This window comes from Amblyomma maculatum, chromosome 9, assembly GCF_055883805.1.
Source record: "Amblyomma maculatum isolate TAMU_Amacu chromosome 9, ASM5588380v1, whole genome shotgun sequence".
Lineage (NCBI taxonomy): Eukaryota > Metazoa > Arthropoda > Arachnida > Ixodida > Ixodidae > Amblyomma > Amblyomma maculatum.
In genome coordinates, this window is record NC_139352.1 from 26,427,788 (window position 1) to 26,441,017 (window position 13,230).

Below are 13,230 nucleotides of genomic sequence, written 5' to 3' on the forward strand. Positions count from 1 at the left end.
AAGGACGTCTTTACTCTGTGTGGCATGAGTGACGTATTAAGCTAAACTCAAGCGGTACTCTACGCTACGCATGCTCAAGCTGTCGTCATTCGCTTTTTGCCCGAACTTCTCAGCTGCAAAAAATGGGGAAAAGCCAGAAGCGCGTTGTCCGTCGACCCAAATCTCTTTTCCCTCTATTGCAAGGATAGTGTTTGATGGCAAGATGAGAGTTATGGACAGCACATTTAATAGATGCAAAGAAGAAGAAATGCTGCTAGACGCTGCCGAATGCATGGGTTTTCTTTCTTCGTGTACTGGTGAGTCTTACAGTTTAACTTTATCAGTATGTACTAAGTACTGATTTCCGGCTGCAACATATCGCCCTTACCATGGATCTCCAGGCTGCTAAGCTACTGTTCAAGGCTATATTAGGCAGTTGTTCGGTAGTTGCGCAGTACTTATGTTCTACAAGGATACTTTGAAGCTTGAAGGTCGCACACATATAGCACATATACCTACGGCATTTAGCGTCTGATCACTCAGCCCTTATACGCGCTCGTTGCTCAGTACTGAAAGCTTTCTTCCTGTGAAAACATCTCAAACTGCTGAACAGCATAATTGTGGAAATGCGTGTCTCCATGTTCCATATGTTCACTCCAAGATGGCAAGAATCGGCGAATATTTTGTAACTGGATACACTAAAGGAATTGTCATGGGTTGGGGAGCCTTTTTTACTTTTTGACAGTACGCATCTTAAGATTACGTTAACAAATTGTTTTCTGCAGCACCTTCATAATATTGGCTTGTCCGAAATGTTGATCGACTGTTGCCTCTTTACTTCAGCTGCTGCATTCAACTCAAATGTTTCCGCCATCCACCCTCGGTCTTGCGCTCACGCTAGTAGCCGGCTGCACAAGTTCTCTTGAAACAACCGGCACCGTACCCGTCACCGTGGAAGCAGGTAAGCGGTGCAACAAAAACGTCGCAGTCCGCCATAGTAAATAGTCCACTTGAAAAATAGTTCCGCATTAATTTTGCGGGGAATACAGAGCAGCAGCAACAGGGACAAAAAAGATGGACGAAAACGCAGGCGCTGACTAACAGACGCTGTTTATGGGCCTGCACTGACTTGTATAGGCACCAGTCCTTGAAGACAAGGAAAGACAGCAAATCACGCAACCGTGACACGATTATTTCGTTTCTTCATTCCTTTCACACCCAAGCTTTAAAGTGTTTATGGACGCTTAGTAACAGCAGCTCTTTCTCGCTCGTGCCCGTGGACTGCACGCTAGAATATTTATCAGAAGATTTCGGAATAGTTGAAGGTTCTAACATCACTCTTGTGGCGGTGTCATCTCGCTTGAGCAAACCAGTTGTTCTTTGAAGGGCCGATGTGCAGTTCTCACAATGGTGGCATTGTTTATTTAGCTCACCAGAATTTACCCCTCCTACTGTGCTCTTGCACACTGAGTAACAACTGCACACTTGCTTTTGAAAGAACAGCTGTTCGGCGCTAGTCGGTGACACTACCAGAAGAGTGATGATGGAAGCTCATGCTATTTAAAATTCTCTGATAAATGTGTCTGTGTATTGTCCGCGTACCTGAGCGAAAAGGAGCACCTGTTTCTGAGCGCCCGTGAACAGGGTAATTACTGGAGCTGAATGAGGCAGGAGCAACGTTGTAATCCTGCTACAGTTGCATGTGTTGTTGCTTTTATTTGTGTTAGGAACTGGTTCCTATATAAGCCAGGTCAAGTCAGTACACAATGTCGTTAGTCAGCGCCTGTGTTTGCTTCCGTACTTCCCGCCGTTGTTGCTACTGCGCTCTACACATCTGTATGATGAAGCAACAAGCTAGCTACTATGTATTAACAATTCCTAAATTTGGTTATAGACAAGAAGGAGACGGGATGACCTGCTGCACTCTAAGAACAGAAGGAGTACTAGAACTCTCTTTGAAGGAGTTTTCGCTTGTCCCATATAGCACTCCTTTTTCCAGAGTAAAAGAACTCTCTCTAGCCACAGAGTAATCGGACGCCACCTTAAGGAGTACTGCACTCCTCCGCCAATAGAGTGAAAGTACTCCTCTGAAAGGAGTAAAACTACACATTGCAGAAGCGTTCAACTACTCTCCCAGGAGGAGTTCAAAGACTCTTCCAGGAGGAGTCCAAGGACTCTCCCAGGAGGAGTTCTAGGACTCTCACAGGAGGAGTTCAAAGATTCTTCCAGGAGGAGTTCAAGGACTCTTCCAGGAGGAGTTCAAAGACTCTTCCACGAGGAGTTCAATGACTCTCCCAGGTGGAGTTCAATGACTCCCTCCAGAGGAGTTTCAGGCCAATTAATATTTTTTTTTTACTTATTCATGGCAAGTTGAAGCAGTGTTTTTTGTTGACTTATTTTGTCAACATCTAGCCCCGGTAATTTCTAGTCATAGCCGAGCACAGGTTGCTGAAAGCTTGTAGGCAGAAAAGCGCTATGCTTGTTTTTATTGTTTCTCTTCGGAAGGATACTGCCTACTCAAGGCAGAAGCAGCTGAAGGCAGGGTTCTGAAGATCAGAGACAAGGACACGTTCAACAGCACCGATCCATGCTTGTCATACACGTGTTTGGCTGAAGAAGACATTATCATTGCTGAGGGGTGAGTATAAAGTGGCAAATGAATTGACCGCACACAGTCGTTTAAGGAGGAAAAAAAGTCGGTGCTTAGGAACAGGCAACACCACATCTGCACATCTGCGCATGGAAGTAAAGCTGATCACCGCGTATATAAAATGCTGTGCGTGCAGAAAAAGGCTGTGCGTTTTGTTTGCAGGAGATTTGACATTGATATTTCACCGTCTGCTTTTCTTCCACAGCTATGCTGAGTACATTTGCTGCACGTCGTCATCTTGAATGCCTTAGATTTATGTACGTTTTAGTCAATTCTCCTCGCTTTTTTTTTCAGTACATAATTATCTTACATTTTCCAAACCTTCATCTACAAGGAGCCAGAATGTCCTGAACATTTCCCCCTTTTTTGCGCGCACTAACGTTTTTAAGTATAGTTTTTCCTCATACCACTGACGCTTGGAATTGTTTACCAGGCAACATTCGCTCATTATCATTAGATAAATTCGTATACGCCTGTTCCTAATGTTAAATATTTATTTCTGTGTTTGTTTTGTACTGTACCCCACTCCTGCAATAGCCTCTCGAGGCTGTAGTATGTAAAAGTAAATAAATAAATTAATTAACCACAGCGTACTGGAATCTCGGAAGAATGCTAGGGTTACCCTAATCCTCAAGGAAGAAAACCGCAAGGAATTGAAAATATACTAATTTCCTAGAGAGTGATCGCTAATAGAATCACGACGATTTTAGAATTCGACCAAACAGATTGCCCTTCAAGCTTTACTAAAGGCTAATTGGCATTACACAATATGCACATTGCCAATTAAGCAATTGAGAAATGCGGGTACTAACCGATTCCTAAATTCACACTTCATAGATTAAGAGAGGGGATTCGACTCAATCGAAATCACAGCATGCATGCAGATATTGCGCAGTCAGGGTGCAGATAATCTATTGCCGCTCGCAGAAGCGGCAGTCCTCCATATAGAAAGTAATGAAATCTCCTAACGGAACGACTGGAGACAGCGATATGCTGTGTCTCAAATACTACATACATTTGTCTACAGGACGTATTCAGAAGCCTGGACCGTGATTATTTGGGTACAAGAGTTAACAGAGTTCACCTGGTTGTGATATTTGCGCATGAAATGATGCTGTTAAGGATTCTAGCTGCACGCGGTCTGTTACTGCCCGTCAACTTGTCCACTCGTACTACCACCACTAACAGTCCATTTGGCCCGATTTCACAGCCCTCCGACAGCGGGACTTCCTTGAAGCAAATACCCGAAACCGTGGGCGCCATAACTTATGTCCCCAATAGTACATCCATACCCGCAAATCAAGAGCGCGCTCAACTAAATACAGTTTCTGAACTTCTCGTGAGGCACTGCGCGAAAGCCGTCTCTTCAGCTTTATTTTTCAAAAACTTTTCCTCCGCGGTCATACTGACATCCCACAGGCAATCGCTCCACTGCTTCGCCACCGGTATCAGCCGCACTTCTATTTGCAGGGTGCATAATATACGCCAATGCGTCACACACAGCACTGCAGAGAGTTTATACAGTGTACATTCCCTCCACCTTCATATCAGCTCTCGTGTAACATATAGCGCGGATACGTATACCCCCTTGCCTTGGAGCTTCAGCTTACACGCAGTATAACTGCTTCCTTTCTGCTCGCACCCACACTCGATATTTTCATGTTTTCACTGACTCACTCGCTGCTGTTATAAGCAGCTTAAGGCTGTTCCGTCTGTATTTCAAATTGCACTGTGCATTCACCAGTGCTAGACAAAATAGCTTTGTCTTGTGCGTATACATTAAATTCGCCATACTACCGACCCGTATGTCATTCACGCGAATATAACGACACACCTTGACACATTAGGGAACCTGGCACTTTCCTCTTTTCCCCAAAATCTGTTCCTTTCCCACGTTTACTAAGAAAGAACTCTGCGCAAGTGAGCGCACGCTATAATTCACCCATTTTTGTAACCTCCACCTCGTAGTATCACAAGCTAGAAGAAGATATCCGTGCGCTGGATTCTGGCAGGAGCGGTTCTGACCCCTTGTATGCGTCACCGACAGCGTCACAACGTTTGCCAGTAACTGACAAGTGACTTCACAACGGCGCTGTGCTGGACCTGTGTGATATGCGACACTTGTGGTCGGCTCCAATTACCGCATCTATGAGACAGCGTTTTTTGCCGAAGTAGGGCCAGCAGTTGGAACTCTCACGCGACTATTGCAAATGGACAGTGGATAATTTCTTCATCGGGAAATGTTGCGAATTTCTTCGTCCGGTTACTCTACACTCCCTTTCCTAACATCTCTCGCATTACTTTATACGTGTGCAAAACCGCTGAGTCTTAATAAAAAAAAAATGCGTTGCTAAGTGAGCCGCAAACATGGCGAATTGCAAAGCGTAATCAGTGAGAGTAACAAGCTTGGCAGGACGGAGGGTCTAATAATTATATTGCACGAAACTGAAGCAATATTCACAATCTCGAAAGGGAACAGCAGAAGGGGCAAGGAGGACATCTACTTGGGACAGGTAGTGAGCGCAGGTTCGAACCATAAAAATGAAATGACTCGAATAACAAGAGTGTTGTGGATAGTTTAGTGTCCCTTGCATCGTAAAGGATAGTTTATACCAGTAACACTCGAGAGACAATTAGGTAACAGTTTTATTACCAGTACTTACCGGTGAAGCAGAAACATATAGGCAAAAAGAAAAGGTTTCAAGTGAACTGAAGTAAAAATGAAGTATCGCAACGTGATTACCCTCAGCGCAGCGGTTAAACTAATTTTGGCCCTATCTGACGCAATGAAAAAATCGCACTCCGTACGTGTGAGCAGAGCGACGGTCATCGAATTGCGTCACTCCGCGTCACACCTGGCAATTGGTCGCATCTGTGAAATTCCCACCTTTTCGAATTCGCTACTCGCGTTAAGCTTCTCTCTCAAACTGACCGCATATGCGGAAAAGAGAAGGTCATTAAAGTTTAAGGATCACGGGGTACGCGCTCCGTGGAGTGGCATTCATCCGCTTCGCTCGACTTTGGCATCTCAGCCACAGCAATGGAGGCAACCGCGTTTTTAAACTTATAACACAGGTTATCAGCAATGGTGATGCATAACCACCTATTTTCAGCGAGGTGCTTTTTTATATAATTAAAAACTAACTATTCAAATTTTTAATCGGGCTACTGGTTAATAGATTGAGTAATTTGGGGATGATCGCAATTTGCCGCACGGTGCAGTTAACAGAGGGGTATAGGACGGAGCAAATGGCGGCCTTTTCAGATTAAAATCAGCTTCTTCAAAGTGCTTTGTTTGGCACAGAAATAGTTAAATATCTTGATACAGACTTACGCGTGTGATGGGCTATCGCCTCCCTTTGTTTATAACCGAGGCCATCTTGTGTACAACGCATACAAGCTGGCATGCTCAGATCCACGGAAACTTTATTCACAGGTGCGTACCGCTAGAGATTCGAGGGCCACAGTGCAGAGTGGAACCCGGAAAACAATCCCCGTTTCCGGCCTGCTGTCCTTCGCCCTCCTGCGACTATGAACGGGACCACAAGGATCCGGCTTCGGAGAACAAAGTCTGAAGATTGATCACCCTACGCTGTGCCCCCAAGTGAAGACCCGCATCCTACTCATGACGTGTTCAGAAGACTGAGCGTTCGAACAAGCATCAGAAAAATAGTAATTCTCTATATTTAGAGCCACTGCCTCACAAACAGGTGAAAAGACCACGTGGCCATGTGACGATACCTTTACTTGAAGGCTTATAATGGGAAGTATATATGTCGTCGGTCCAAACTTTTGTCGCGAGCTGTATCTGAATTGAATAGTAGTGTCCTAAATGGGACGCGATGTCGATACCACCCCTCAAGCACCATGCGAAGAACGACTGCCTAATAGCTTATCAAATATGCTAACCAAAGTTGCCAAAGATGCTAAAACTAGCGCCACGTATAAGTTCCATAGTGATGGTTATGAACATGCGGTCGGCAAGACGAGACTTGCGTGGATGCCTGCCACAGCTATATATACTTTGCATACCGTCGTCATTCTGCTTTATTTTGTTTCCTTAGCGACATTAGTCGCAGCTCACCTTTTTAGGGGCCATTCTTCAAGAAAATACTCTTTAGAGCCTTCGTCCTACTCTCCGCTCTGGTTGCTAGGCAACGGCTGTTGAGAGGACACCTTTATGGGTGCCATTAAGTTTTGAAAACGTAGAGGTATTTTCGTGCAGTGAGATTTGTAAGGTTTTTAGATATAAAAAGTACTGTTAAATTGCCCAAAAGGTGCTAATGGAAAATTAAAGCACAAAACCGAGTAGCGCTGTGTTTAGCGCTATTTTCATAAAAATGAAAACGAAGATTTATATACTTTGAATCAGCTGTTTCACCTTTTTCGATAAATAAAGATTTCGAGCAAGACACGTCTGTACAATTACAGACAGTATTTTTTTTTTTTTTTTACACGTATGCTTTCAAGAAACACTCCACTAACAGTTCTTGGCTGTCATGAAAGAAGCTTTGTGGTCGGAGAAATGCAAAGAGCAATTGAGTTATAGGGAGGTTGATGGAGGCAGCGCGTGGGCCCATAAGAACGTTGCGCGACGAACAGATAGCAGCGACTGACTGATGCCGCCGACGCCGCTAGCGAGTGAAGCGAGTGAGAACGGGTTCCACGCACCGTGATCCGCTGAGAGCGAGTCGTTGTTTCGGCAACCAGAGAGTATCCTCGCCGCCGCGTAAGAAGGGGGGAATCCCTCCTCCTCTTTCTGCATGTCGGCGACGGTGTTCTACGCAGTCACGTTGTCTTGACTCGCTAGCGGCGTTAGCGGCGTCAGTCAGTCGCTACTGTCTCTTCACCGTGAAGGCAGGGACCCCCCTCTTTTCCTTTCCTCGTGTTCTCCGGTTGCTGAGCGCGCTCCTGCCGCCATTGTTCGCCGCTCAGTGTACACCCCCCCCCCCCTCCCAACGCCCCCCTCTTCCTGCGAGGCTTGAACTGGGGGGCTGAAAGGGGAGCGGAGCTGGTTGCGAGGCCGACGCGGCCGACGCCAAACCCAGGACCGGGCGCCAAAGAGCTGCGCTCTAAACTTCGGTGGCAGGCCAGCCCCTGCCGCAAGCGGCGATGACCCACCTATCGCGGCCCACCATCCTCCACCAAAATTTCGCAAATTGTTGCAAATGCCGCGAATACACGCTTGGAAGCTTGGTTTCCTTTTAAGCAACGTTCTTAGATAGAGAAGGTTGCTTAGAACGAAACCAAGCTTCCATTTGCGACGTTTTAGTGATCAGCGCAGTAAACTGTTAGATACGCCATGCGAAAATCATTGCCTAAATCTTTTAAGGCGAAATCTTTTTAAGCTCATCGTTGTCCGTCCATCGGCAAAATCTGTTAATCATTCAGACAGCCACTCCGGACTCTCCCATCCCTTACAGCGCGGTCAGGTGTCCACAGAAAAAAATATTTGTGTTTAACTTGGGAATTTAATTTGGGTAGATGTATCACTTTGTATATAATTTTCAAATACTTTATTTTAACAATACCGGCCTCGCATGAAATTTTCGAGCTTGTATTGAATTCCTACTTTTTTGGTTTTTACCATATTGTGTTCGCCGCTTTTGCCTTTCTTGACTGCTTTTGCTGTACCAATAATATTTTTCATAAGTTTATACATCCATCCATAGGAGGTCCCGATACAGCCTTGAGCTCTGGGACCTCCTTCTGTTTTATTTATGTAATACCTGTTTTCATGAATAAACAAACTTTCTTCTAAGCTGCCGCCGAGGCCGGGATCGAATCCCTGCCTCGGCGGCCGCTTTTCGTTGGAGGCGAAAAGCAAGGCGCCCGTGTGCTGTGCGATGTCAGTGCACGTTAAAGAACCCCAGGTGGTGGAAATTTCCGGAGTCCTCCACTACGGCGTCTCTCATAGCCTGAGTTGCTTTGGGACGTTAAACCCCACAAACTAACCAACCAACCAAAAAAAAAGAGAAGAAAACCTTACTTGAATTACGATACCAACGACGGAAGCTTCTTTTGCCAGCTGCATTATTCCCCTATCACGCCCTATCAGTGTAAGGTGCTGCATTATTAGGGACACTTAGGCTCCCCACGCCCGACTACTGTGCCGGAGTTCCAGATCGCGGTCTCCAGCTCAGAACCGGCTCCACAAAGGAGACTGGTCGCCTGGGCTGAAGCGGTCGCCGTCAGGCACTGCCTGCTGGCCACCACCCGTGATCAGGAGCCGGCCCAGCCCTTGTAACGAGTATTTCGCGGCTCCACTAAATAAAGTTTTTCACCACCACCACCACCTGTGCGATGTCAGCGCACGTTAAAGATCCCCAGGTGGTCGACATTACTCCGCAGCCCTCCACTGCGGCTCCTCTTTCTTTCCACTTTCACTCCCACCTTCCTCCCTTCCCTTATGGCGTGGGTCAGGCGTCCACGGAAATGTGTGTGACAGATACTGCGCCTTTCCCTTCCTGTAAGCTAATTATTATTACACCCTGATCTTTACGCTGATTTTATACCCATCCTAGCGCCGATTGTTATCGGTTCGTTTGTAGTCCTACTGCTTTCTTCAGTTTCCTCCCAATTCATCATCATCATCATAAGCCTGATTATACCCACTGCAGGGCGAAGGCATCTCCCATATTTCTCCACTTTACCCGGTTCTGTGCTAGCTGCATCCACTTGACCCCTGCGAACTTCTTAATCTCATCCGCCCACCTAACTTTCTGCGGCCCCCTGCTACGCTTTCCTTCCCTTGGAATCCAGTTTGTTACCCTCAGCGACCATCGGTTATCCTCTCTTCGCACTACATGTCCTGCCCATGTCCATTTCTTCTTAATTTCTACTAGAATGTCGGAATCAACCTCCCAATTAGAGGTTGATTATGTATTTCTTGCGGCTTTCATGTCATCTATGTTACATTTCCTATCGTACGCGCAAACTGTTTTCAATAACTGTTAGGGGGTGGCTGTGAATAGCTGCTCCGGGTCCTCTGGGGCTGGGATCCTACGGGGTCTTACGCTCTTTGCAACCGAGACTATTCTATCGCGTATTAGCACCTCTTGTGCATGCCGTCATTGTAGTGGTGGTGGTAAAAATATTTTAATGAAAATGATTAGGAGGTTGTAGCGGCGGTTGGAGTCCTCAGTCCGGAACCCCATTGGCGTAGGCTGCTGTCCGCGCTCTTCCGATGAGTTCTTTTTGAACCCTTGCGTCCGAGCTGGTCAGAGCTGCCTCCCACCCCTCCTGCGTTGGCTGGTTATTAATAGTGACAGTCTGATTTCGCTGGCATGCCCACACCATATGGTATAGGTCCGCCTTCTCCCCGCAGAATTTGCATTGTGAGTCAAATGACTCTGGATCTATTGCGTGTAGTCTGCGTGGATTGTTAAAAGTGTTGGTCTGTAGCTTGCGGAGGTGTATCTCCTCCCCTTTGTCTAGTGTCTTTGCCGGTGGAGGGTAGACCCGGCGAGATAATCTTAAGTGCTGAAGTATTTCGGTGTAAGTTAGCAATGGGATAGGAGGTTCCACGAGATCCGTATTGGGTGCCCGGGGGAGAAATGCTCGGGCTGAGGCGTGTGCGCTCTCGTTCCCTGGGATGCCCTGGTGACCTGGTACCCATACTAAGTGTTTATCCATGGGTTGGTAGCCACGGGTGTAACTATCTTGCAGGATTTTAGCTGCTAGCGGTGCAATCCTGCCCCTGAGGTAATTGCGATATGCTGTCTGTGAATCTGTAAGAATGTATTCTGAGGTAGTGTGTGTCGCAGCTAGGGCAATTGCCACTTCCTCCGCGGCCAGTGTGTCATGGCTGTGTAATATTAGTCCATCCACTGTTTTATCTTGGTGTACTACCGCAACGGCCGCCATTCCCTGTTCAGGACCCGCAGCATCGACATAGAACACGCCCTCGCGCCCGCCATCGCCGCTTCGGTTGTTGTTGCTCGAAACTCGCGCCTTTCTTCATTTCCTTTTTTCTGCCTTTCGCGTTCTTTCTTCCCTTCCTTCTTCCTTCATCATTCATTTTCTTCCTCCCTTTCCTACTCTCTTTCTTTCATTTTTTTTTCGCTCTCTTCTGTATTCTCTGCCCGCGCGAGGCTTTAGGGGTGGTGTAGCTACAGAGCCATTTGGCAGACCCTTGCATTTTCTTTTGCTTCTTCCTAGAGTCGCAACAACAATAAATGTTAATTGCGAGTACCACCCTTTTTCTCTTTGCATATGTCCTGCAGTTTCCACGGGTTTGACCCGTACGATGTCCCAGCAACTGGCCTGCAACCAGGCTTTTTAAGATCAAAGTTCATGGGCTCAAGTGCTGCCTAAAAATGATTTTTCCTTTAGGCATAATCTATAATAGTGTGCAGTTTTAGTTTAACCCTTTCAGACACGCAGAAACCTTTATATTCGCAATCACATTTTAATCACGTTCATTCCAAACGTGACGTCACGTTTAACCGGAGCGTTGTGCAAGGTTTCAAACTGCCGTTAGGTATGGATGGATGGAGTGGGCCTCTGAAAAGCACTGCCACGCGGCCTAGCAATTCGTTCTTGTTCTTCGCTCAGCTTACGGCATGGATTCACTTTTGCGCTCTGCCGCTACATTTATCTGCAAACGACACCAGCAAGTTGCCTCATCACTACAGTGACGCAAGAGGATTAGCCTTGCCGCATGACAGCCGCATCTTCACCGTTATCTCTACAATAACTGGGACCCGGATCGACGTGAACACCATCTGTGAAAAGCTGGAAGAATCTCGACGCCCTTAGTGAGCGTGGGAACAGCACTTCAATGCCGCCGAAGAACATGCTTTCGTTCTTCGCTCAATTTAGCACAGATTCATCTCTGTACGGTAAGAAGTCAAAAAACTTTGAGAGCACCGCAGAGATCTAGCATTTGAGAAATGCGAAAGCATGCGCGTTTGCGGTCCTTTATTAGCTCCTACAGTGTCATGACTTCCGCACTGTTTAGTGTCGTGATTCATTACTTTTGCGCGTTATGACTAGACATTAATCACGGTCACGACTTTGACCTGCACAAGTCACGAACTCCATATAGTCATGTCAATTAGATTTCCGGACATACTCATGACAAGTGACTATGACTCATGACTAAACTATATTGACGCATATGACATGACTAGGCATGGCATGACATTTATATACCACTTTTCCACATACACATTCATGACTACCAGTGTCGCCTTAATGTGAAGTCAGAGCACACGTTACATTTTGCGTCCATATTTTGCTTGCGCCTTTTGCGGACACGTTTTCGGAAACAGCCAAGTAAGGCTTCCGCCTTAATAAACGACATGTCGCGAAAGCGTAGGAGACTGGGCTTGCAAGCTTGGATTAAAAGCAGATAGCAAAATAGACTAAGAAACAAGTGCAGCGCCTGTCCCTTTGTTCCTTTTTCGTGCTAGCCTGCTTTGCGCTATGATTCCTATATTAATATATTTTCTGAAGGCTTTTTGTTTCTGCTTTAAAGTCGGCACATGTTGCTCGGTGTCAAACTAAACAGTGTAAATCCATGACAATGGCAGAGCCAAAAATCCAATCAGAAAATCGCGAAAAACACTACATACATTAACAAAAATTACTAAATTCAATACTTGAGTAAAACAAGTACCTCCTCTGCCTTCTCCTCCCCCCTCAACTAGTCTCTCATAAATCCGCTCCTGATACACGAATATGAGCGCTGAAAGAAGCTATGCAAGTGCGCGAGTCTTCCTTGCCTATGGCAATATGGCCGCCACAAAGTCAGCCACGTTTCACTTCTTCGCGTGCACCGATTGCAGCACTCCATGGTTTAGTAAACCATGACATCACTGACATTCGTCTAAACATTGTATGGGGAATATCCTGTGTATACTGTGTAGCTGTAGTGGGTACAGGTTTGTAGTCTGCGCCAGTGTACCGCTTCCTCTCGGGATAGCTTTTTGTGTGTTTTGGAGGAGCGTTTCCGCTAGCCTCTGTAATGGCCGAATATATATGGTTGGTTGGTTTTTTGTTTTGTGGGGTTGAACGTCCCAAAGCGACTCGGGCTATGAGAGACGCCGTAGTGAAGGACTCCGGAAATTTCGACCACCTGGGGTTCTTTAACGTGCACTGACATCGCACAGCACACGGGCGCCTTGCTTTTCGCCTCCATCGAAAAGCAAGGCGCCCGTGTGCTGTGCGATGTCAGTGCACGTTAAAGAACCCCAGGTGGTCGAAATTTCCGGAGTTCTGTACGGACGGAGGGAATAACAGGGTAAAATACGTCTTTTTGCTTCAGTTCATTTTTGGCGAAAGGAAGGCCAGTGTCTGTCTCACTTTTCAGTGAACACATACACCTAATTAGGTCAAGGTAGCATCACATTTCTTCTCCGCGTTTTCTACATCTTTAAAAAGTGTTGGGCTTTCGGGAAACGAAAGCACAGTATCTGTCTTCAGTCGAGATCATTTGAACGCAGCCCAAGGTCATTCGGGCCCAGCTCAAGGTAGATCGGACTCAACTAGGCGAAATCGGCTGTTGAAACCCGAGTGGCAGAGCTTACGCTCCAGAAGTGAGGCTATCTTCCGTACTTAAAACAAAGGTGGGCTCCTGTGGAAGCAAAACTGCAACG

General features: G+C 46.4%; 1 protein-coding gene across 1 annotated transcript; it reads left to right on the forward strand.

The window, feature by feature from the left end:
* Positions 1-797: 797 nt before the first annotated feature.
* Positions 798-10,945, forward strand: LOC146178629 (uncharacterized). Its single transcript, XM_084580009.1, has 3 exons — positions 798-940; positions 2,485-2,617; positions 10,855-10,945. The coding sequence occupies exons 1-3, from the start codon at positions 841-843 to the stop codon at positions 10,943-10,945; spliced, it is 324 nt and encodes a 107-aa protein (XP_084436135.1). The 5' UTR covers positions 798-840.
* Positions 10,946-13,230: the final 2,285 nt, after the last annotated feature.